The 23996-nt window shown below is 41.0% G+C and overlaps 1 protein-coding gene across 1 annotated transcript; it reads right to left on the reverse strand.

Moving 5' to 3' along the window:
* Positions 1-713: 713 nt before the first annotated feature.
* Positions 714-22835, reverse strand: cobll1b (cordon-bleu WH2 repeat protein-like 1b). The gene is given in 15 exon segments (XM_083908943.1): positions 714-1205; positions 1299-1448; positions 2909-4335; positions 5002-5072; positions 5172-5412; positions 6807-6933; positions 7015-7018; positions 7020-7252; positions 7431-7525; positions 7607-7651; positions 7745-7970; positions 8082-8286; positions 10054-10242; positions 22533-22613; positions 22803-22835. Coding segments are annotated over 13 exon segments (3024 nt in total). The 5' UTR covers positions 22580-22613; positions 22803-22835; the 3' UTR covers positions 714-1205; positions 1299-1334.
* Positions 22836-23996: the final 1161 nt, after the last annotated feature.

Consider the following 23996-nt stretch of genomic DNA (forward strand, 5'->3'; position numbering starts at 1 on the left):
CAGCTCCTCTGCACAAAAGTGCCACAGGCATCTCAGGTGAAATAATCCATTTTCTGCAGTACTGGAAGGTCAACATTATATTTTTGCTGTTATTGCATAATAACCTTCTCCTGCTGTTTACTGTATATTTTGAATGCATGGCAAAATCTGCCATTATATAATGCTATTATTATATATTTTTATTTTGTCTATTAATAGTAGCCAAGGGCAGTTTGCTTCATTTAGTCAATTTGCAACCAAAATTAGCTTAGAATTTAGGTTTTCTTGTTGATTTATGACCCTGAATTCCCGCTTAATTTCATTATTCTGTGTGCAAAATTTGTTTGATTCACAGACATTTTAATTCGATAAACCCATGGAACAAAAATGCATAAAAAAGCCACATAAATAGCTCGCTTCCAGTAATATCAAAATAAATCAACGTCTATGCTTTCCTGTACTATTTCCTTGATCATTAATTTCTATATCTTCTGATCTTTTATAACATTATATGATCTTGTTTCATGTCTTTCTATTATTATAACTACTATTATATCTGTTATGTGGTATATTGTTCACTAAAAATAGGTATTCAACCTGTCTAATTTCAGGTTTTATTCTGCATAAATGTACTTGGGAGAATGTATCATCAAAATCATAAAGACAACTGAAATGATATATAAAAAAAGATTTTTATTCATAACACCAACAGAAACAACAGGTGGTCTGTGCACAACAGTGTTTTTTTTTCTGCATAGCTTAATCAAAACTCCTTAATACTTAAATATAAATTCCATGTATAGTCTATGGAGCATTTAAGTACCATAGGTCAGACCTGTCCCAGTATTATTCAGATAATACATTTTTGTGAATAAATCCAATATTATTACAACACAAGAAAATCAGTCAAATAATTTATAGAATTGTTCTAATTTAATATTCCTGTTCACTCGCAACCATGATGCATTAAATGCACAGTTGTCCTCGTGAGTCAAAATAAAAGCAAAGCGTTACAAATATGCAATAGCCGGTCAGCCCGGGGGACATCGCTCAAAAGATGTGTGAGGAATAAACCAATATACAGCAATTATAACTTTTCAAAATAAACTTATTTGTGTACACCGTGGAAATCTACCAAAAGAGGTAAAACAAAAGACAGTCCCTGCTTCTGCCTCCGGGGAATTAAAGGGTCCTGGAGAACCTTAAGTGGACAGGATTAGCTACTCCTGGAAGAAGAAGAAAAAAAGCATATATCCCATGCATTAGTACATGTATACGTTTGTATAATATCACAGTGTAATGTGCTGGATTTATCTTACAGTAGATGATCGATTGTCAGAAGTTTTAAGGCACTGCTATGGGCTGCTCTCTGCTTCCAGTTTAACAGCCTCAGTAAAAGATGGTGCTTCACCCTCTGCTCCCAACAGAATAGAGCCTTTGTCATCATCCGCCTCTGTGTTCTCCACATCCTGCGACAGTGGAGGGGATAAAAAAAAAGAGACAGAATGTATGCAGTCACTGAAGACTTCACTGTGGCCAGACAATTAAAGAGCTGGGGGGAAAGGGAAAACAAGGCTGCACATGTTTTAAGACCCAATAAAACAACTTTATAACATCCCCACAAAGATAAAAGCAGCATTTCTGCAGGTCACGATGTCAAATACAGGCGCAGCGTCAACGACTTTGCATTAAATTATGACGATTCCTAGACTATGAGAACTATGAAACTAGAAAAAGGAGGTAACTCAGACAGAGTCCATACCCGACCTCTGCAGACTGACAACATCCCTGTCACATAGGCTGCATTTACACTACACGGTGCAACTGACCCAATTTGTGATCCCATGTGGCACAAATCAGACATAACCCATGCCACTGAAAGCACATGGATTCAAATATCAGATCAGGCCTCATTCGTATGTGGAAAATAAATCACATATCAGATGTGTGCATTTGCGTCTGCAGCGGACGGATCAGATATTCCCCTTAAAAATAGGACGGTGGTGAATGATGTAAATACACCAGCTACAGTTACATGGCTATCTTTTAACCTGCGATGGAGAAGGAGGGCTTCAACTAGCCCACTCATACTGAGGATTGCATGCCTTTGAGCCTTAAAAATTCCAGAATAACGCCACTTTCACTTCCACTTCAGCCTACTGACCATTAAGGACGGTTGCCCCGCCAACCCTGTGGTTTGTTACCCAAGTGTTAACCAGTGTAAATGTGGATATGGGTCAGAAATCAAACAAAGGCAAGATATCAGAATTGGGCATCAAGACCTGCAGTGCAAATGCAGCCTTAGCCATCAACGAATTGTCCCCTCAACAATGTATGGGATATGTCGTAATAGCATACTGTTGTGCACCCATTATGGAAAACTGTCCCGTTGCACAGCAGCCATTTTGTCATGCTTTAGCAGGAAAAGCACATGTTTTATTAATCACACTAACAAAGTCTATTATCTATAGCATAGACCCTGACACTGTGGGAGCTAAACGCCATCAGTCATTTGATTATATATACCTTTGCTTTTCCAACTGAAGGGTCTATTATCAGGCACTGATGATAATTTGTTGGGTTTTTCTTTTCATACAGTAAAAAAAAGTCTAAATAACCAAGATATTTTGATACAAAGGGACAGAAAGAAGTTTTTTTTTTCTTGAACATTAACAATATCATTGTTAACTTGTTAATCAGATGACAATATCTACCCAAAAGTTGCATTGGACACTGAATCAAACCTTTTCCTGATTAAGAAATGTACAATGAATCCTCTTCTTCTATAACAACAGTTCATCTAATTATCTGATTTAAGGGGAAACCCAACAAGTGCAGATTACTATTCTACTTCTACTCTTGGACTTAAAGCATTCATTTGACTTTTTGTTGACATATTTAATCTATGTGTCGTGCCGTCAGAACTCACCTTGAGTGTCGACAATCCTTTAGTGTCTATGACTTGTGGGAGATTTGAAATCGGAGAGAACGTGGGTGAGCGAGGTGACCTTGGCCCATGGGATAAGGAATGGCTCCTTTTCACAGCAGATGACACTGCCTGGGCAAAGCGGGTTGGGGTTGCGGGAGTATAGGGCCTAGGGCCTGCGAAGCTTCTTAATTTTTCCAGGCTTAACCCCAAACGTGGCTCTTTACATGGCAAACTGCTTTGCCTGGTCATTCGCGCGGCTACGTTCTTGTCGTCCTCTTTCGGGCTCAGCTGGACTTTAGCGGCCCCCGTCGTCTCGTCTCGACACTGCGCTGGAGGTGAAAGGGGTGGTGACATTGCCCTCTGTGTACTTCCATGAGCCTCCTTCTGGCCAGGGCCAGGACTCACACTTTTCTCTGCTGCTGAAGTTACATAATACCCAGGTGTTTTTTTGTGCTGCGCCAAGCGGAAAGAACCAGGCTTAGGTTTAGTTGCGGGTGGAATTTTCATTTCCTTGACCTCTGCTGCTGCTGCCGCTGTTTGAGACGCCACATCAACAAAGGATGAGATCTTGTCGTGTGCTTTAAGTGAACCGTCAGGTGATGAGGGATGAGCAGAGTCTGGTGTGCTTCTATTAACAGTGTCTTGAGTAGTAGCAGTGCTTATCAGTAAGTCTTTCCTGGGTACAGTAGGATGATGCAGCTCTGTTTTTTCCTTCGACTCGCCCATCTGTTCACTTAGTGCTGCACTCTCCTCCAAGCGGAGAGAACCAATATCAAGTGTCTCCTCTGGAGCTGCAGGCGGTGCCTCCAGTGTCAAAGCAACTTCGAAATATCGCAGTTTTTCAAGAGATTTCTGAGGCACAATAGTATATGTTGTCATCCCCACCTTGGGGATGTAGTCCCTTGTCAGCTCATTGGAAGGCTTAGGTTTTGGCTCAGAGTCTGCGGCATAAATATTCGGTGCCTTTGTTGTGCCAGGGATACTTGGTGTCGAGTCTCGACATGATGTGCCTGAGATGTGGGAAGAGGCAGGTTCCTCGAGGTCAGGCGGGCTCAGCTCATCCGTCAAAGTGGCCATATCCTTTTTCCCTGGCGATTCAAGTGACGGCACAGTGGCTCCAGAGGGGGCTGTGTCCATGTGTTGTTGAGGAGGCACAGGGAGCGGCGTGAAATCTGTTTGCACTTCAGCATCCTCTCCAACGGGGCATGACGTGCTGATGGCCACTGGGCTCTCCAACCTGCCATTCTGCTCCCGGGGGGTTTCAGTGTTTGCCTGAACGGAGGTCTGGGCGTCTGCCTCCTGCACTGCAGGTTGAGAGAGGCTGCTGCTGCTGGCTGTGGTCCTGCTATCACCTTCTATACTTTCACTTGCGGAATCCCCACAGACGGGCTGTTGGATTACATTTTCAACTTGACACAAACCACCATCTATATGAGAGAAATAAGCAGCAGGGTTTTTTCATGTTACAGAGCTGTGTTGACAAACAAAAACACATCCTTAGCACATCAAGGCTTATTTAAGGCCTACACTACCATTCAATAGTTTGGGGTCACTTAGAAATGTTCTTATTGTTTAATAAAAGCACTTTTTTTCCAATAAATATAACATTAAATTAATCAGAAATTGACATTGTTAATGTGGTAAACGACTATTCTAGCTGCAAAAGTCTGTTTTTTTAATGGAATATGTACATAGGTGTATAGAGGCCCATTTCCAGCAACCTCCCAGTGTTCTAATGGTACATTGTGTTTGCTAATCACGTTATAATTCTATTGGATGATTAGAAAACCCTTGAAAACTCTTGTGCAATGATGTTAGCACAGATGAAAACAGTTTACCTGGTTTGAAGGGCAAAACTATTATTTTGAATAAAAAAAAAAAAATTCCAAACTTGTCAATGTCTTGGCTATATTTTCTATTCCTTTTGCAACTCTTTTGATGACTAAAAGTTTGAGTTTTAACAGAAAACACACAAAAAAATTGTATAGGTGAGCCCAAACTTTTGAACAGCAGTGTATATTCATGGGAATGTTTGAAACACATCTCCAGAATGAACACATTCTGTAAACAATACGACCCAAGAGCAAACTCACTTCTATGTTCCGCTTCAGATGAGGCTGTGCCAGCAGCTGTCCTCGCTTCACTGACTGGTTGTTGCAGTTGACTGGGAAAATCACAACACAAACATAAAGAAATAAAAGTATTGCTCGTGCTAATGAAAAAAAAAAAGACTAAACTTAGCTCAGCTTTAAGTGAGTCTTACCCGAGTTCGTCCTTGCCATCTGAGGACAGACCGGGACACTGATCTTCCTCAATGGCCTCCATTGTCACCGTGCTTAATATCTCAGTATCTGGAGACGGGGAATGCAGTGAGACATCAGCTGACGTGTTGATGCTGCTGCCGTCCTCTCCCTGGGTATCATTAGCAGTAGCAGGCATTACAGGGAGGGGAGTTGTCTCCTCCTGCTCCATAATCTCCTCCAGTGTGTTCGCTGCTGCACCTCCTGTAACACATTGTCATAACAGAAAGAAAATAGATAATAATTAGTACATACATCCAGTGAAGTATCTCACCTCACAACTGTTGAATTGTCGAAATGTTACATCCCAACTAATTTGGCAAAAGTTTTGAACTGGTACATTTGTTTTATTTTCCCCCTTCCCGTTAATCGTGTTCTGCATCACTTTCCTTTTGACAGAGACCAAAAACAACTTCAAGGCTACTTAAAGATAACTCGACCTCTGCTCTCGACATCTGCGCTGAGCTGCTTGGGAAACTGCGATCTGCCACTGTGAGCAGAATAAGGTTAGTAAAGAAGCTGGGATATTTTGCGATTTCACAACCCACTACAAATATGAGCTTGTAAAAGGAAAACGGACGTAAAATAATTAAGAACAGGAAAGGTAAAGAAACCTTGTTGAAATGTTTTAAATTATCTGAACACACTTTCCTTTATTCACCGCAATACAAATCTAGATTAAAGAAGAATATGCCCTTATGTAATTCCTATTCCCCTCAATATCAACTGTGATTGTTTTATAGTTATTTAATGCGTAATTACAGAACTAAAACGTACTACCTTCATATCCCACCAGGGGGCTGCAGCCCTCACTGTTTGGACTCACTGTCTAACATGAAGGTTGTGTCACTAATGGCACTAAAAAACAGTTGTCTAGGTTTGGTATATAAAGTAAATCTCAAACATGGATAAAATTTTCCTGAAAAAAGAAGCTGTTTGATTTCTTTGAGCACCGTAAAACATAACGTCCGCTCAGTTGTGTGCTAAGATGCACTAAGAATTTGAAGTTCACAAGGTAATATTTATTATTTTAAAATAAATGTTTTTCGAACGTTTCTTCATATTCATAGTTTTGCTTTAAAAATTCTCTGAATGCAGGAAAGGGTGGTGTTTCCCTCACAGGACAACACAGTGAGGATCAAACGTGTCCATACAATCACAGGAAAGTTAAATATACTCAACACAAGGAAACTCGCAACTTACAGTCATTTCAAATGAAGGGGGAAACGACTGGTTTCTCAGAAACTGATAGAATCTTATTTAGAGACGAAGCACGGTGTAGAGGTTATAGAGTCAAATGGATGAATCATTTCCCACCACAGTGAAGTTCCCATGACTAGGTCTCCTTACTCCTGAGTTCAATAAGCACTGTACAGTAGTGTCCACTAGGAGGCACAAGAGTCTTGTTCAATAACAAACGTAGGTTGCATAGTTTGAGAAGTCCAGTAGTGGAGGCCAAAAGAAAGAACCCATGACATAATATCACACAACACAGCAGTGACCATATTTTCCATATTTGATCCAGAATCACTACAACAGCCTCATGAGTAGATTCCCTTGCAAGAAACAAGCAGACACAAATGTAAGCAAACACAAACCTGCACTTTCATCTGTACCGAGTGAGTCCTGGACAACAGGACCCGGGGATGTGGGGGGTGCGGGAGCCTTGCGTTTGGTTCTTTTCAGGGAAGATTCTGCTGAAGACCCACGACTTAGACCAGCCATCTGCATAACAAACAAACACTTACTTCATTTACATCGTCAATACATGTAATCACAGAAATCTACGTAGTCTTTAAAGTCCACTCGCCTCACTGTCCAGCGGATAGTTGGGTTCAGAGTGGATTCTCCTGCGAGGGCTAAACTCCGAGGAGCAGCTCTGAGAAACAAGGAGCGGAGGCTGCGGCGCGCGTCTCTTCTTTGGCCCGTCGATGGGGCTCGAGGGAGAGCTGAGCGGAGGCAAATCTGTGCCAGGTAAGGCCATGCTGAGCGGTCGAGGTTTGATCACGAGTACTGGAGAAGCAGGGGCGCTGGCCGTCGTGGCCTTTTGAAGTACAAACATCCAACCAGAACATGATAAGAGGGACTGTTCCCAAACACCAAAGTGCACGTGAACCAATGGCAAACCAAAGTGAGGAAACCTCCCCTCTGAGTGTTTAAAGTTGCTCTTCTAAAACACACGACAACAGTCGAAGGCATTGAGAAGAAAATCCTTCATTTACCTGCTCAGAGTTTTTCTTGCTTTTTCTAAACTTGCTGAAGAGGCCTTTGTTTTCTTTCTCCTTCTGATTTTTATCTTTGCCAGGCGCGACCGTACCTGCAGGACAATGATATTGTCGATCTTATCGGACAGAAATATCACAGGTCTGTTTATCAATGTCACAGTTTATAAACCTACCTGCGTGAGTTGGTGAGGATGGACACACAGGAGAAGCAGTTTGTCCTGCAGAGATTTAGAATTTACAACGGAGCAATTCACTTACATATAACAGCAGCAGCACAATAATCTAAAATGTAGTAATAAATTAGGACTGACCTTTTGTGTCCCTTGCATACACCTCCCTTATCGCATAATCATTAAGAGAGCAGGACAGATCCAGAGGGGACAGTGATTGGACATCTTTCAACAGAACTGTAGTCTCCACTTCAAATTCACATTTCTCACATATGGCCAGTAAGTGTTCAGTCAAAGCAACTCTGGGATTCACTCGCAGTATTGTTTTCTGTGTCTTTTTGTAGTTTATCACCATCCGAACAGTGGCCTGGAAAACAAACAGTGTTCCACGGATAAAAGTTTGTTTACTCAGCATAATGCAGAAGTGGTTACTGTATGAGCCGGCACACGGTGTCTAGAAGTGTAGAGCATACTGTACCTCAGGCATTTGAGGACTCATCTTCTTATTTTTGTCTTCCCCTTTAGGTTTAAGAATAATCTTCTCTGCGTCTAGAGTTCCTATGAGAGCGTTGGGCTTGAGCTTGATGTTGTTCCTGTTGGTGGTGACCAGTTCTAAAGTGTGGCTCGATGGGTTCAGGTGATATTTGGCACAAAGCATCACCAGTAGATCCATTAGTGGTTTGCTGAAAAGACATAGAGTTAGATGCCACATACAAAATAAAAATCAAACTAGTTTTCAATATTTCAGGATAAAAATACAAATTATTTGATTATTGATACCTGAATTGACAATTATGTCACTTATCTGTAATTTGATGGTTGCTTTGAAACATGTCTCTATAAATAAGTAAAATAAAAACAAAACTTAAGGGACAGGAAATGACAATGACAAAATCAGCCACAGAGGCTACTGGGAGCTAACAGCAGTTAGCATTTGGAAAAGTGATCATTTGCAGGCTCTAGCCGGCACATTGCCATCATTTATAACATGTATACACTGGACAGATAAATCCTCTGAGGCTGGAAGTTTTGCGTAGAACTCTGTGCTGCACTGTGGAGCCAAAAATAGAACTTTTTTACGGACAAAGCGGAACTCTGTGAGACAACAATTCCAGGAATTTAGCGTCTTGTGACGTCCCAATGATCGCGGAAGTCAACATTGTGTGTTTTATCTCCTGTACTTAGACTGAGGAGGACCACAAAAACATGAATGAGTCATCTTTTTTCACACTTTGGTGACTGGTAGAGTCCCAAATATAAGGATTTAAATGATTAAAAAGTTGGTTCTGCATAATATGGGACCTTTAACGTAAACGTTGCAGTGTGTAATGGTAATGTAATGAAAATAAACCATGCAGAATATGTGGCAATGATGCAAACCAAACGTTCAGTGAGTTACAGCACCAGCAGCAGACAGACACTGATAATAAAGTGAGATAATAAACACACACAATGCCTTAAATGTAATCTTCAAAATAAAGCATCAACTCTATTGTTCGCGGAGGTTTAGTGGAAGAAAAGAGGGTGAAGAATTGAATGCTTAATCCCGTCACAGCAGATCGCATTTCTCAAGAGGCCAAAAGATATCTACGAGAGAGTGTGTTTGTAAACTGTGCATTGTGAGAAAGATAATGATATCTTGAGTAAACTCTCTGTTGATGGAAAGTCTGAGCCGCGTTGGCGAGTTAGTCGACTCACAGGAGGACGTGTTCTTAAAAGCACCCTGCGCTGCAGCTTTATTTTAAATATTTAAAGGAGCAGTCAGTGATGTCGTCTTTAAGTGGCTAACTTCTTGTGCGTCGCTACCCTGAGTCACCTCATCATCGCGTTCCGTGACGCTGGATGTTTATTTGCCGACAAAAAGCCTATAACCTCACCAGCAGAGAGGACCGCCTCTTTGTGGAGCTCCGTCTTCTGATTGGATAAAATGTTGCGGGATACTCTCAAAAGGTTTCTCCTAGATTTATAGAAACCTGAGACTGACACTAGATCGGTGATAGCTGTCAGAATATAGAGCTATTTGACACAGAGTATTTCACTGACTGCAGCTTTAAATGCACTGTGTATGTCTTGTTGTTGAAATTTAGCATAGAATTAGACATTTGTGGAGTTTAAGTGTTAATAAAATATTACACACGTCATTTATTGGGATAAAAACTATTTAAAAAATGCAGTTCACTTTGCGCCACAAGTAAATATTAAGTTAATACCACACATTCTGGGACTCCACCTATCTGACTCAATCTGACTGGAACTGACTGGACTTTATGCGATGACTTATTCTGTCATTACGTAATGTTTAAACGGAGATGTTCAATCTGAACAAACAAGCGACGAATGGCGCTCCTGCTGAATGCGGCCATGGAATCAAACCGCACATTCAGCAACTTACGTCGCACGCATGCAATCGTCTTTAATCCGCAGACACTGATTCGGTGGTGTTAACGTACCTGCCGTGAACAGTGGTAATCTTCTCCACTCCGCCGGGCAAAACCACAGTCAGAGAGAGGTCTTTATCGATAAGGTTCTCTTTCTGGTCCATGTTTAAGTGAGCGTTTCCTGGGTACCACTGCGAGAAACCTGGGGAATCCGGATCCTTTAGTCCTGGTGGGGATGGTGCCTTGCTTTTGGTCGACACCCTGCGTTTGAACAAGAGAGTGTGCGTTATTCTCAGATTTTTGTAAGTTTGACCACAGCTTCTGCAAAACTACAGAGCTGACTAAGTCTGGTTGTCTATTCGAACAATAACCTGATTGAAAATCAAAGTCCCCCCCCGACAGCATGAAAGGAATGCTTTTTTTTTTCCTTCAGGTTTTAGAAAGCAGTGACGCCACTACATGAAAAGAACTCGAGTCCTATTTGCAAACAAGTCACAAGACAACCAAGTGGACAGTTTTATGAACTGAGCCTAAGGAAGCAAATTTAAGAGGGATGGATAATAAAAAAAAAAAAGTAGGAGAGAGATTTCAGTTTTGATGAGTAAACCTTTGAGTGTGTGTATGGATTTGACATTCCTGGAAACTGTGTAGATAAGGTGTGAGAGAGAGAGAGCAGTAGTAGTCACGTGAGAACTGTGGTACTGTACTAGTGATTTCAGCTATCAGATGCATTTAAATTCAAATAATTATACTATTCCCATGCTCCTGGGAGCGCAGTTGCTCAACAAAAACAGTGTTTTGATTTGCAACGGGATCATCATTATGATGTCTGAAGATTAGCCGTAACCCATATTGTTTCGTTTCACTTGAAATGAAAAGCTGCAGATGTTACGATAAAAACAAAAATCCCACAAGTATATCACAAGATCGCATCAGCTCAGCAAAGGCTACGGTTACGGTGTTGTACTGCGAAACTACCAAGTACCACACAAATAGATCAAAAAAGTATTTTTTTTTTGCAGACCCTGGACTGGAGTGCAGCCTGTAATGTCTCACGTGGGGGGGAACTGCTTATTCAAACAAAGGAATCTGAGCAATGCAAGGTCACAGGCTTCAATGAAGGACGTCTAGTATTGGATTATTAGTCTCAGTATGGGGCGACTGCCCTTAAACCCTACGATCGTGACATACTGTATATGAAAAGTCATAGTTTTTGACATGTTTTTGTCACATATTACTTGCCTAATAAAATTTAAATATAGTTGTATTTGCTTTTAAAGTGTAGTTCTGCTATTACTCAAAAAACTGAAAAAGGCTGTTTAAGTCCATATAGCTTGTGTACTATACTGTCAACCAGTGTCTTCCTCTGTTCTACAGGAAGTGCAGAGGAAGATTCACGGTAAATTTAAAATTTGTCAGAAGAGCTGAGGCAACAACAGAAACACAAACCAGCAGTAATTTGGGAGATGGACACAGCAGAAACTCATCTCTGGATCAATCACACACAGCAAACCCAAATACAATCATGACTTCTAATCTGTCTATTTTTGTGGGTCTGTTGTCTCTTTAAAAATAAACTGAGGGTCGAATTTTAATTTTTTAGACACTTTTGAGTACCAGATCATTGGTCTTCTGCACCATTACGCAAACTATTTGTTCTTCCTATCCTCCCTGAGTAACTGCTGTTATCAAACCAGTGATTACCTAAATCAGATTGTACCAGTAAAGATGAAGCAATGCAACAAAATATGCGCTTGCCTTAGTTGTTGTCTACTGGCAAACGACATTATCAGTGAATGCTTCTGGATCCTGAGCAAAAACTATCCCTGTATGTTATTAGATAGACGCCGTTCTGCTTCTGCTTTCCACTGTCTAAAGAAAACCTGTGTGCAAAAGAGTGGGTTCTGTATTTCCTTTTCTAACAACACAGCACCATGTTTACAGTATGTTTACGTCTGACATCGACACAGAGAATGCATATTATAGTAGTTGTCCTGTTAAAAATCCTCCTGTTAAAAATCAGTGAAATGCTTTAAAAAGATGAGAAAAAAAGAATACTGTTAAAGGTGCATTTTGTAATAAATCTAAAGCAACTGGCCATAAAGTCTCTGAGAGACTCAGGAATAATGTTCATATAACAAACTGAACTCAACAACAACAACAGTACAGCTAAAATATTTGCATAAAAAAATATATTTTGCAGACTGCAAATTTTTGAAATCATGTTTTGGCATGTGGCGCCACCTACCGCCGTCTACCAATCATTGCAGTCAGTAGAGTCTCAGCTGCCGAGCAACCACGGGTTGCCAGTTACGTCAAAAAACGAAACCTAAAAGACCTCGGTAATTTTGAATTTGAATGTAGTAACCGTTTTTGGCCACATTCTTACATATGGCACCTTTAATGTTAAAAGTGAATGATGGGCTTGATATTTGTCTTGTGGAAGAAAAACGAAGGATTCAGTAAGCTGACATAACACTGACATAACGAGGTCACAAGTTCTCCATGATACATCAGCTTCTTTTAGAACTTCTCCCTCTTCCAGTGGCTGAAATTTGATTAATGAAGAATGTTTGTTTGGAGTGTTTTTTTGTATCTGGATGACAGTGATCATGTAATCTTTCTGCCTGTCGCCAACTACAAAACATCAAATAAATCAAACCAAATGCTGGTCCAGTGAGTTGTTACAGAGAAACATCAGACATAAGGAGGAGGAGAAGGAAGCTGATATATCTACTTCCATCTAGCCACATACAATTTCTTTAGGGGCTATAGTTCTACAGTTTGAGGAAAGAGCTTTTAACATGTGCAGCAAAGGGATTCTAAAGATAATCAATGACAAATTACTCATGGTATTGATTGAATCAGTCTGTTACAATGATGATGTAAACAGATGTTTAGCAGTATCTCTTTAGGTCCACCTTAAAGGTCCACTTTAAAAAAATAAATAAAACGAAACTTAAGGGACAGGAAATCAGCCACAGAGGCTACTGGGAGCTAACAGCAGTTAGCATTTGGGAAAGTGATCATTTGCAGGCTCTAGCAGGCACATTGCCGTCATATATAACATGTATCCACTGGACAGATAAATCCTCTGAAGCTGGAAGTTTGTGTAGAACTCTGTGCTGCACTGTGGAGCCAAGAATACAGCTTTTTGCGGACTTCCGATTTCAGATACTGTTGCCCTCGCCTGCACTCTCGCGTGTTTTACGGACAAAGCGGAGCTCCGCGAGACAACAATTGCAGGAATTTAGCGCATTGTGACGCCCCAATGAGTGCGGAAGTCAACTTTGCGTGTTTTATCTCCTGTACTTAGACTGAGGAGGACCACAAAAACATGAGTGAGTCATCTTTTAATCACACTTTGCCGACTGATAGGGCCTCCAGAGTTCCAAATATAAGGATTTTAAATGATTAAAAAGTTGATTTCGCATAACATGGGAACCAACTAATGAATTGATTCAATTAAACTAAATAAGTTAGTCTGAAAGCTGGACATAATAGTCTGCTGATTCCTGGGCTACTGTAAAAGTTGAGGTTTTTATTTGCTTTCACACACCTGAAATCACTTCCTTCACCTGAAGAAATTCTGCACTTGAGTTGTGTTTGTTTTTCCTTTCAAACGTCTGAATTGATGAATGAGTAACATTTACACCTCACATGAAGCCATCATGATGAAAGAGGCCGATTTACATACAGTAATAAGGACACAGATGCAGATGCAGTGTAATGGTTTCACCTTCAGTTTTTGACATTTTAGCTCCCATGAGCTAAACTATCAGATCACTGTAAATGTAACCCAACACTATCATACACTATTATGGGATGTAACTGTGGCATTATACAGTCGTATGAGGTGATCAGACACTGTTGTGTTGAAGCAGCGGTGTGGTCATGAATTCTCTGCAAGAACATGTCAATAAAGAGACGAAAAAAACTAAAACAGACATTTGCTCTGTGATCTCTTCTGGGTACAAAGTCCCGGTTTGTTTCGTGGCTCTGGCTGTTTATTTGGCAAATGGAGAATAATCCTTTAGTAATGTGTTTGAACTTGTCTTGTCTCAAATGCTCTCACAAACTAAATGATGCATCCTTTATTTGCCATTTTAAAGAAAAATAACCCTTAAACTACCTGATATTCAGTTGTGATCCCAGCATTAGAAACAACTGATCAATAAATAAGCATGGAATAAAAAAAATAAAATAAAAAAAACCTCTCAGGTTCATGGTCAGTGGAGTTTGTGCAGCTGTGTCATCAGCAGTGTCATCAGGACAGCCGGAGCGTGTGACAGACACACACACACACAGGGTTTGTTTGTGCCGCTTGACACTGTGTTTTTTTGTTTTTTTTAACTCTCTCTCTCTCTGAAGGCCAGGATGTGTTGCTGAATGAGAGGAGACGTGTTGAAACTCGACCGTGCTGATGCTTCATTCACAGGGTTTCCCTGGGAGGTCTGACACTCACAAACATACCCTTTCAAAAGCAAAGGACATGCCTGACAGACGTGATCACAGGGTAGCACCAAATAACAAACGCTCGCTCGTCATCGTGCCGCTCGCCGTCGTGATAATCGCAGAATATTTTTGATAATCGATTGGTTTGAGTGTTTATTTTCTGAAGCTTTCGGATTCTTAAATGTGAACACTCTCTGGTTTCTTTTTGCTCCAGAGATTAAAGATTGGTTGGTTTGTGGACAAGACAAGGACATTTGAGAATATCATAATTGTGTGTGTAGGGCAACGGAGATCAAGATTTTTCCACATTTTATAGACCAAACTAATTGATTTACCGAGAAAATCTAAAGAATTGTTTGGGGCTGTTGTTTTATTGTATCACGACTCCACTGATTAATAAATACTGGGAGATATGGTGGCATACTATAATTGATTAAACTGCAACCATTAAATGATTTATGGGTTAAATATGTGCCTCAGTTCAAAGACATGCTGTGCCTCCATTAGGCTTTAGCCGAATCACTCCTGATTAACCTCAAGGAAAGTAAAGGTAAAGGCCAGCAAAGGATTCCAGATGCTGCTGCTGGAGTAAAAAATACTTGAAATGTTTCTGTGCTGATGTGAGAAAGAGACAGAATGAAAGCCAGAGATGGGGAAGAGGGAGTTTAAAGGATGATGGAAACGACACATTATGCCCTTTCTTATACATAACCTATAACCGTTTGTGACTATGACTTTTACCAGAAACATTTTGGCCACCTCGATGCATTTGTTTTTTTCACCTAATCCATGAAAATCCGAGGTCAAATATATAACGATGATCAAACGGGTGCGGATTGGAGAAGAAACCAGGCCGAAGCACTTTTGAGATTGTGAGAAGGTGGAGGATTATCAAAAATGCCTACAGTGGTATGTTAGCAGCTGCTGAGCAGCAGGATGGGCCCACAGGGAATTCATGTTCAATGTTAACACACACACACACACACACACACAAAAACAGGTTTTTAAAAAAAGGGTCTGTCTGACACCACCCAAAGTATTTTTAGAAACAGGAGTGACAGTTCAATGCTTCACTGACCAAAACTTACAACTCTAATGGCAGCAGTTATTTTGTTGTTTTTTTTTAGCTGTGGCTGTACAGTGAAATGTGCAAGCTCAAACATGCCAGTGCAGCAAGACCAACACACCCTCTCTCCCTCCAAACCAAAACACATAAAGACAAGTTAACAATCTAAATGAAGACGGAAAAGTACACAAACGTAGTCCTAGGTCCTGTTTTCGACACGTTGAGTGGAATAGCGAGACAACGCCGCCGCGCTGTAAAGATTACACTGTCGACAAAAACAAAAAAAAAAAAGCGGAAATTTGGAGAGCAGGTGTGAAAGACGTGCTTTTCCCCTTCACTTTGCCAACATTTCATTCCACACTCTCTTACCGCTCGCTGTCGAAGGCTGCCTCCCCTTAAATGAATCCCATCCTGGCTGTGTTATCTCCCATGAGAAGTCAAAAACAAACTAAAACTTGTATCGGCGCAGGTTTGCGAGAGGGGCCCACCTTAATGCCACACCCGAGCTGTGACATCACAAATATGTCTCCCCTGTCTAAACTCCCCTCACCGTGGTGTCTCTGAAAGCTCCTGCACTCCTGGTGAGTTGGTAGCACTCCCCCTTTGCAGTCATGAGCAGAAAGGTAAGCAGCTTTTGCCTCCCTGTGCTGACACGAACCTGTGGGTGGGGCCAGTGGTGCAACACAGTGGAACATGTGGGCTGCAGGATACGAGAGTAAATATCCTGAATCACCCTGAGTGTTTTAATCATGAGTGGAGGAGAGTTAAATGGACTCTAATCTCCATTACTGTCCTCACTCACTCACTCACTCACTCTTGGAATTCTTCCACACCCTAATTTAATCAGGTTCTTCTCCCTCTGAGTTTGCTTTTCATTATGTAAAAAAAAAAAAAAAAACGCTGCTAACTTTGCAGAGCCACACCTTTCTTCTGCACAGCTGACTCACTCCAAAATCATGTAGGACGACTTGTCAGTTGAGCATAACAACAATCATATTAATCCTGACAAACAAAGGCACGGAACACGGCACGCACTCCCTCCACCGACACACTGACTTGTGGTCATCGGTCCTGTGGTAATCAGACATGGTTTCACACGGCTTCACTTAAAATTAAATTACAAAAAAATGGTTGTACAACTGTCGTGCGTAACTTTTAAATACTAACAAATGCCTGTTGCTTTCAAACCATTGTCCAATTAGTACACGCAATTCGAATCAAGCCTCCTCATCAGCTCCACATGACTCACAGCAGTGTTTAGATCTCGTGTTGACATTCCCTGTGCTGCAGAGGTGGAAAGTAACGAAATACATTTACTCAAGTTACTGTATTGAATACTTTTTTTTGTGTATTTTTTATTTTTTAAGTGCAATTTAAACTCAGGATTTAGTAACTAAGCAACTTTTACTTCTACTTGAGTAATATTTCATCAAAGTATTGGTACTTTTACTTGAGTACAATATTTTTAGTACTTTTTCCACCTCTGCTGTGCTGCACGCAGGAAATGTGTGTTTTATTTTAAGACGGATGGAGACAACAACAACATTGCGCTAGTAAAGCGAGGCGACGGCAAACGGGTTCGAGTATCGCTTAAAAAACGCAAAGCAGCGGGCCGCGAAAAGATTCAGAAAATCCAATCGTTCGGGAGTCGATCTGATAGTATTGCTTGACAAAACCCTGTTTTCAGATGAAGGACGCAGCATGCGAAGAAAAGCTGCATTGTTTCGGTCCGCGGAGATCAAACAGAGGCAGAATAACAACATCAATGACAAAAATCTGGACTTTACACTCTGAATGTTCTGTCTGATGTTGTCATTGTTAATTTAATCAAACAGGAGTGAGTGAAAATGCACTGAAACTAAGCTGCTTTGATCTTGATATCTTTGTATTCAAAGACAACAATCTGTAAACCCTGGCCTTCCTACAGCTTATTGTGATTTTCCTATTATCACAAAGCGACAGATTAACAAAATAAACCCAACGTCTTGTGCTCTACAACGGACATTAACTGTGCTTGATGAAACCTTACACTGCCTGATACGGAAGCGATACATCTGACCATCCATTATGAAGTAAGGCAGCAGCACCGCTGCACTTTCACTTAGGAATGTGTGTCTCATTCAGCGAATACTATCACATGATGAAGAGGCTAAGTGGTGAAGGGAGACGCTGGCGTGCAGGAGCAGACTGGAGGAGTTGCAAAGTTACACCGGGGGGGGTTCGGGTTGGGGGACAAAACACAGCTCCAGAGCTCCACAGCTGGTAATTTGATGAGAAGTCACTCAGAGTAAACTCTTTTTTTTTTTTTTTTTTTCTTAAAGAGGGTCTGGAAAGGCCATTACTTTTATCATAAGCAGTGCGGGGTGGAGAGAGATTAGGGACAAAAAGAGTGCAGGGACCCTATGAGAACTTCCCACTTCCTTTGTGTACTGTTTATTATTGCAGGCAAAACAAAAAAGGCAGTTTCCCACAGCATTTTCCAGTAAAACTCAAACCCTCCAGGCGTCTGCAACACCATCACGTATAATTCGGACCAGTTATCTCAATGCAATGCACGACGTAATATCTGTCATCATGATTATTACTCACAGAGGTTATGTTCTACAGTGGGGGCAGACTAAAGCTATCAGGCCAGTATAATCTCAGTTCCCTATACAATTGCCCATGCATGTCAATGTAAACTGTGAACTGGGGTCTGCTATGGTACATTAACCCTCAACTTATCTCAAAGCAGCTCAACTATTTTGACTCTAAACACCGAAACAAAGCCAGATTCTGCAAAGACAAAAAAAAAAAAAAGGTTTTTCGAATTTTAAAAAACACAATCTAAAAAGGTAAGCTAAATAATTAAGTAGTTATCCCTTCAACCTTTGGTGACCACGTCCAAATGTGTGCCGTCTGTAGATTAAATCACTTTGAGAAAACTCCGCTTTGAGTCATAATTATAACTCTCACACCGTTATTCTTTCATCTGGGACAATGCAGCGTTGTCTACGGCGGAGCATCGTTCAAAAAAGCACAACAGCTGTGCGGATCACATGAACCGCTGTTTTCCAAACCGAAATATTCTGTGCCGCAAAAAACCTTGAGATACGGAATATAAAAATAAAACTGCAGTTTATCTCGATGGATCTCACGTGGATTTCTCACACGCAATCTGCAGAATCAAAGGACTGTTCTCACTCAGGTCTTTGAATGTCACGGTCAGAGGAGAGGGTGGAGCTTCTGCTCCTTCCTCCAACTTTCTCTCAGAATTACGAATAAAACTCCGATTTGGACCGTCATGTTTATGTATTTCTCCTCCTCGACACAGCATAGACCAGAGGTGTCAAACTCATTTTCACTGAGGGCCACATCGGCATAATGGTTGCCCTCAAAGTGCCAGATGCAACCGTCATACAGAATAAATGTAAAAAAACTAAATGTAACCAAATATAATGTAAAATAAGGTTAACTACTCCGTAACAAATTGCTAAATAACTTTATTACTGATTCAAGTTACAAATATGATGCATTATAGCTTTCACTGCCTCATCGTTTTTGGTTGTGGCTTTTGTGAACACATTCTGCTGCGATCACAGTCTCAATCTCAATTTCACTCGTCGCATGATGCGTATACAATGATACACTGCGATCTAGTGGGGGGATGCCGTCACTTTGCGGGTAACGCAATTGCCATGCATTGTGGGAATTGTAGTTTATGGTTTAACACAGATTTTTAAGACCAATTAATCACTCGCGGGCCACATAAAATGATGTGGCGGGCCACATCTGGCCCCCGGGCCTTGAGTTTGACACATGTGGCATAGACACTTCTCATTTAACAGTATCACCTCAGAGGCACAGCACGCTCCGCTTCCGTCTCTCACTGATGCTTGCTGCTGATGATGAAAGTTTAAACGTGCATTATGTAATAAATCTAAAGCAACTGACCATAAAATCCTACTAACTCCTAATATGTCACAGAGACTCAGGAATAATGTTCATATAACAAACTGAACTCACCAACAACAACAGTACAGACAAAATATTTGCATTAAAAAAAATTTGCAGACTGCAAATCATGTTTATGTTTTGAAATCATGATTTGGCATGTGGCGCCACCTACCGCCGTCTACCAACCATTGCAGTCAGTAGAGTCTCAGTTGCCAGGCAACCACGGGTTGCCAGTTACATCAGAAAACAAAAGCTGAAAGACGTCGGTATTTTGAATTTGAATGTAGTAACCGTTTTTGGCCACATTCTTACATATGGCACCTTTTAAGATCTGAAATATGGTTTCACACACCAACTCATACTACATTACCCATTTGCACAAAAATCTGGGTAGTTGCAACATAGAGAAACATCCAAAGGCGTGCATTTTCCGAGTTGATGCCAGTGTCGGTTTTAGTTTGGCCCTAATGATTTGTCACTGGTTGGACTACAACTCGACAGCTTGTCAAGGTCTTTTTTTTTTTTTTTAAACAGACCTCTTGTTAACTCGACCACTGCCAGACATGAGGCGTCTTCTATGCACACATTATCTCATCGAAAAACAAGACAAACACACCCCGCGATAAAAGGTCAAGCGAAACAACGCAAATTGTTTCATTAGCCGCGCAGAACGTTCGAATGTGACTGGAGATAAATAACAAGTTCTTACTGCGAGCGCACAATGGACGTATTCATGACGGGTCAAACGAGACAGCCTGAGTGTGGGAGGCATCCAACTGTTATGCCCAGGAAGAGTGCATAACAGAAACAAAGAGGGGCCAAGACCTCCAGGCTATTTCATCACAGATCAAACTAAATCTGTGCAGAAAATCTATATTAACGTGCCGCCGCAGTATAATAGATATGAACTTCACCTCAATGTCTACTTTTGATGTAAAGAAACGGCTATTATGATCAACATAATAATCACAACTGAGTCCAGTGACGAGTATTCACTGGTATTTACAGTCAAAGCGTTGGTTTTTCGTGTGGTAACAAAGGCAACACATTCTTCCCTGTCCCCTGGTTGTTAGCCATGTTGTGTGTGTGTGTGTTTGGCCCCGCGAGGCAGAAAATATCCAAGATAAAACATTCCCACTATTCAAAGACGCAAACCAGCTCATTAGCAGATCCAGTTTGCTTTGCCTTAGACTTGATTTTCTCCTTGACTCCTAATTTCAAGTGGGTGGATTCGTTTGAATGAAATCTTTTATCTGGATTTCAGGCCACAGATGATCTGAGTGGGTTCTCTGAGGGCAGCGCGCTGTATAGACACATCTTTCTCTTGATAAAAAAAAAAAAAAAAACGGCCTTGTTGTGTCTGGGCATTATTTCAAGGAGAGAATACTGTGATATTCTTCAAGTCAACTCTCAAGGCCCTGTCGTTTTTTCTTTCCAGCTCGTCTCCGACGGCCACTGTGTTTTCCACTCCGCATGCCAATCTTCTTCAGCTATCTTCCACTTTTGGGCCCGTCCCGTTTCTCGCCGCGATTTTCATCTGTAAGACTCACAGCTGAGCAGCTGGTGCCCTTGGACTGCCTGCATGTCGGGAAACAGCTGTGGGGATTCACGATACCTTAACTAATTCCACATTCTGCCCCGAGGAAAGCCAGCCATGTGAGATCATGGTTTAAGGTGTGTCCAATTAAGCAGGACTCCGAGCTCCAGTGCAATGAATAGATACGAACAAAGGACTATGGACCAAGCGATGCAGTTAGTACTGTAAAATAACGAAGTACGTACCTGCTAGTTTCAGTGCTTGAAGAGTTGCCCGCCCAGTGATTCTGGCATGGACAGTATTTGGATAAGAAATGAAAGTGCAGCTTTGAGGGTCAAATTAAATCTTCACATTAGGAAAAAAAAAAAAAAAAAAGTGAGAGGCAGCAGCTCTATTGGCTCCAAATATAAGAAACCACAAATAAGACAGAGAACATATGTCTCTGTGCCCACACCCCAACAGCTTATGGAAGAGTGTGGTGTACTTATAATAGTCAAACCACAGAGTGATTCAGGCACCCTGCTGCTCTCCGTTGCCAGAGAGCGTGGCTGTGCTCCCAAATTACAAAATACTTATGAAATCTGAACAGAAATAATACAAAGATGGTGTTCTTCGTCATAGACTGTATGTTTGGGGGGGTTTTTTACAAAAGGAAAATTGGAATACTGCATTGGAAACTATCAAATTCTCACCTCTAATTAAAATCTGAAAGACTCTCTGAATGCCAAAGGAGTGAGTAGTGACTGTGTCAGAAGAAAAAAAAAAAGAAGAGTCTGGAAATCTACTCCCCTTTTTTAATGATCTCAGTGACTGGAATAAAGGCAGCTGACATCATTTCATAACTGAAAATTCCATCATGTCACAAACTCGCAGCCCCCTTTTTTTTAACGAAGAATTTCTCCGTCCACTAGCGACGGCGAATGAGTATTTTTCGGAGACGATCGGTTTCATCAGGAGGGAAAAGCATCGTCAGGCTCATCGCGGAGACGAGAAGAGGAGGCTGCACGTTTTGGCTTGCAGAATGCTTCCCATGACCTCTACATATGGTCGAGGCGATTTCTCAGTGAAACTCAGAGAAGCAGGAAATGAGGGGGGAGTTCAGAGGTCGAATCGTCTGCAACAACTGTGACTTTCGCAGAGTTGTACTTGGGGGGTGAAAGGAATGTTAGTTAGTTGGGAGTTGATTGTGCAGTTATCTCACAATTTGGCCAGAAAACAACTGCTTGCAATAGTCACTGCCACTCAGAGGAACTCGATTTCTGTGTGTGTTTGTGTGTGTGGTATTATAATTGTACGCAAACACGTTGGAGCAATTTCAAGGCCTTTATGTGTAATATACTCGATGATTGTTGTTGTTTACTGTCCTTATTGGTGGTTTGCAGTAGTAGCCGTTCATTTTTTCTGCTCTTTACTTCTAGTGCATCCTAAACTATGACAAACACACAAAAACAACAACAACAACAATCCTGCCTGCACACACATGGTCCTGACAGAAAGATAAATAAATAAGCAGAGCAGATGATCGTGAGCAGCTAATGCAAATCACAGATGACATACCTAAGACCTGAGCTCCGAGGATGTGGCAGGGATCCATGATCATCCATGACTAAACTCAGTGGTTTAACAAAATCCCTCGGACTGGACAAATACAAACAAAAAGCACATTTCATTGTGTTGGTAGCAGTTCACACACACACACACACACACACTGAAGCTGCTGCTTTCAAGTGACACTTCATATGTGGGCGAATCATTAGCTCATCGCTTTTATATTCCAATAAACAATTTTTTTTCCGCCAGATTTTTGTGGTGCTTTCAGTGTCTTACCATGAATGCAGTTGGTTTTCGAAGCAGCTGTTGACTTCCATCGGTGTTTTTTAAAAAAAAAGGAAGAAAAAGGAAAACGGGGAAGTTTGTTGTTAGAGGGTAAAAATCTCCATGACTCCGTTGAGATTGCGTGTACGCGCTGCGCCTTTAACGCGTCCCGCTCCAGTGTACGAGTTTAACTGCGTTTTTGATCTTCTCTCTCTTGTTTTTTTAAAGCGTAAAGCAGTTTAAATCATCTCCCTCCTGACACTATAAACCCGACTCTGCCAACTTCTGTGTGTGTGTGTATCCAGGAGGACTCTGCATCGCCGTGGAAGTGGGACGTCTCTCTCTCTCTCTCTGTGTATATGATCCCGTTTACTTCACCTCCTGATCCTCATGGAGCGTTCGGACAAAACGGTACCGCGTTAAACTTCACATCATTGCAAAAACGAGCTTCGATAAACGGAGTCTTCAAAAAGAACACAAACAAGCGCACTCACTTTTACAATGAAATAAGCTGCACCAAAAGACATCTGGACTTCCTTTTAAATACATGTTTTATTTGTCCACAGTGACACCCTGTGGCTGGACATCGAAATGACAGTACAGTACACGCATATGAGGTTTTAACATCTCATTCTACAACTAATTTTAATAAATTACCGAATAGTATAGGTGCCTAAGTCATATTTGAACGTTTTCATGAAAACAAGAAAAAAAACAAATTTTTTAGCAAGCACAATGGTAAAGATAGGCAGATATCACAATTACCCAAAAAAAAAATGACTTAGGCAATTATGCTATTATGCTAACGAAATGTTGTTATGCTAACGAAATGTTGTTATGCTAACGAAATGTTGTTATGCTAACGAAATGTAAACATAAAAATGCAGTGTGCAACTATTAGTGGGGTTTCTTGTTATCCTGTATGTACCATTATTTGTACCATTATTTTTATAAGATTACTTACAAGTTAAAATACTGGTCTAAAAATGTTCTCAAGTTAAAGTAAACAAAAGTACCTAACATGTACTCAGAGTAACTCGTTTAACAAGTTTGGGGTTCTTTCTTGTCGTGTCATGTAAAAAGGACGCAAGGGGACACAAATCTCACATTAGTTGTTTTTAATTATTAAAGGCAAACCTTTACAAATTCAAGAGCTGACAAAATAAACTATGGAAACAGGTGATGTGTCGGTCAAAATGGGTCTAA

Source organism: Microchirus variegatus (assembly GCF_963457635.1).
Source record: "Microchirus variegatus genome assembly, chromosome: 22".
In the NCBI taxonomy this organism is placed as follows: domain Eukaryota; kingdom Metazoa; phylum Chordata; class Actinopteri; order Pleuronectiformes; family Soleidae; genus Microchirus; species Microchirus variegatus.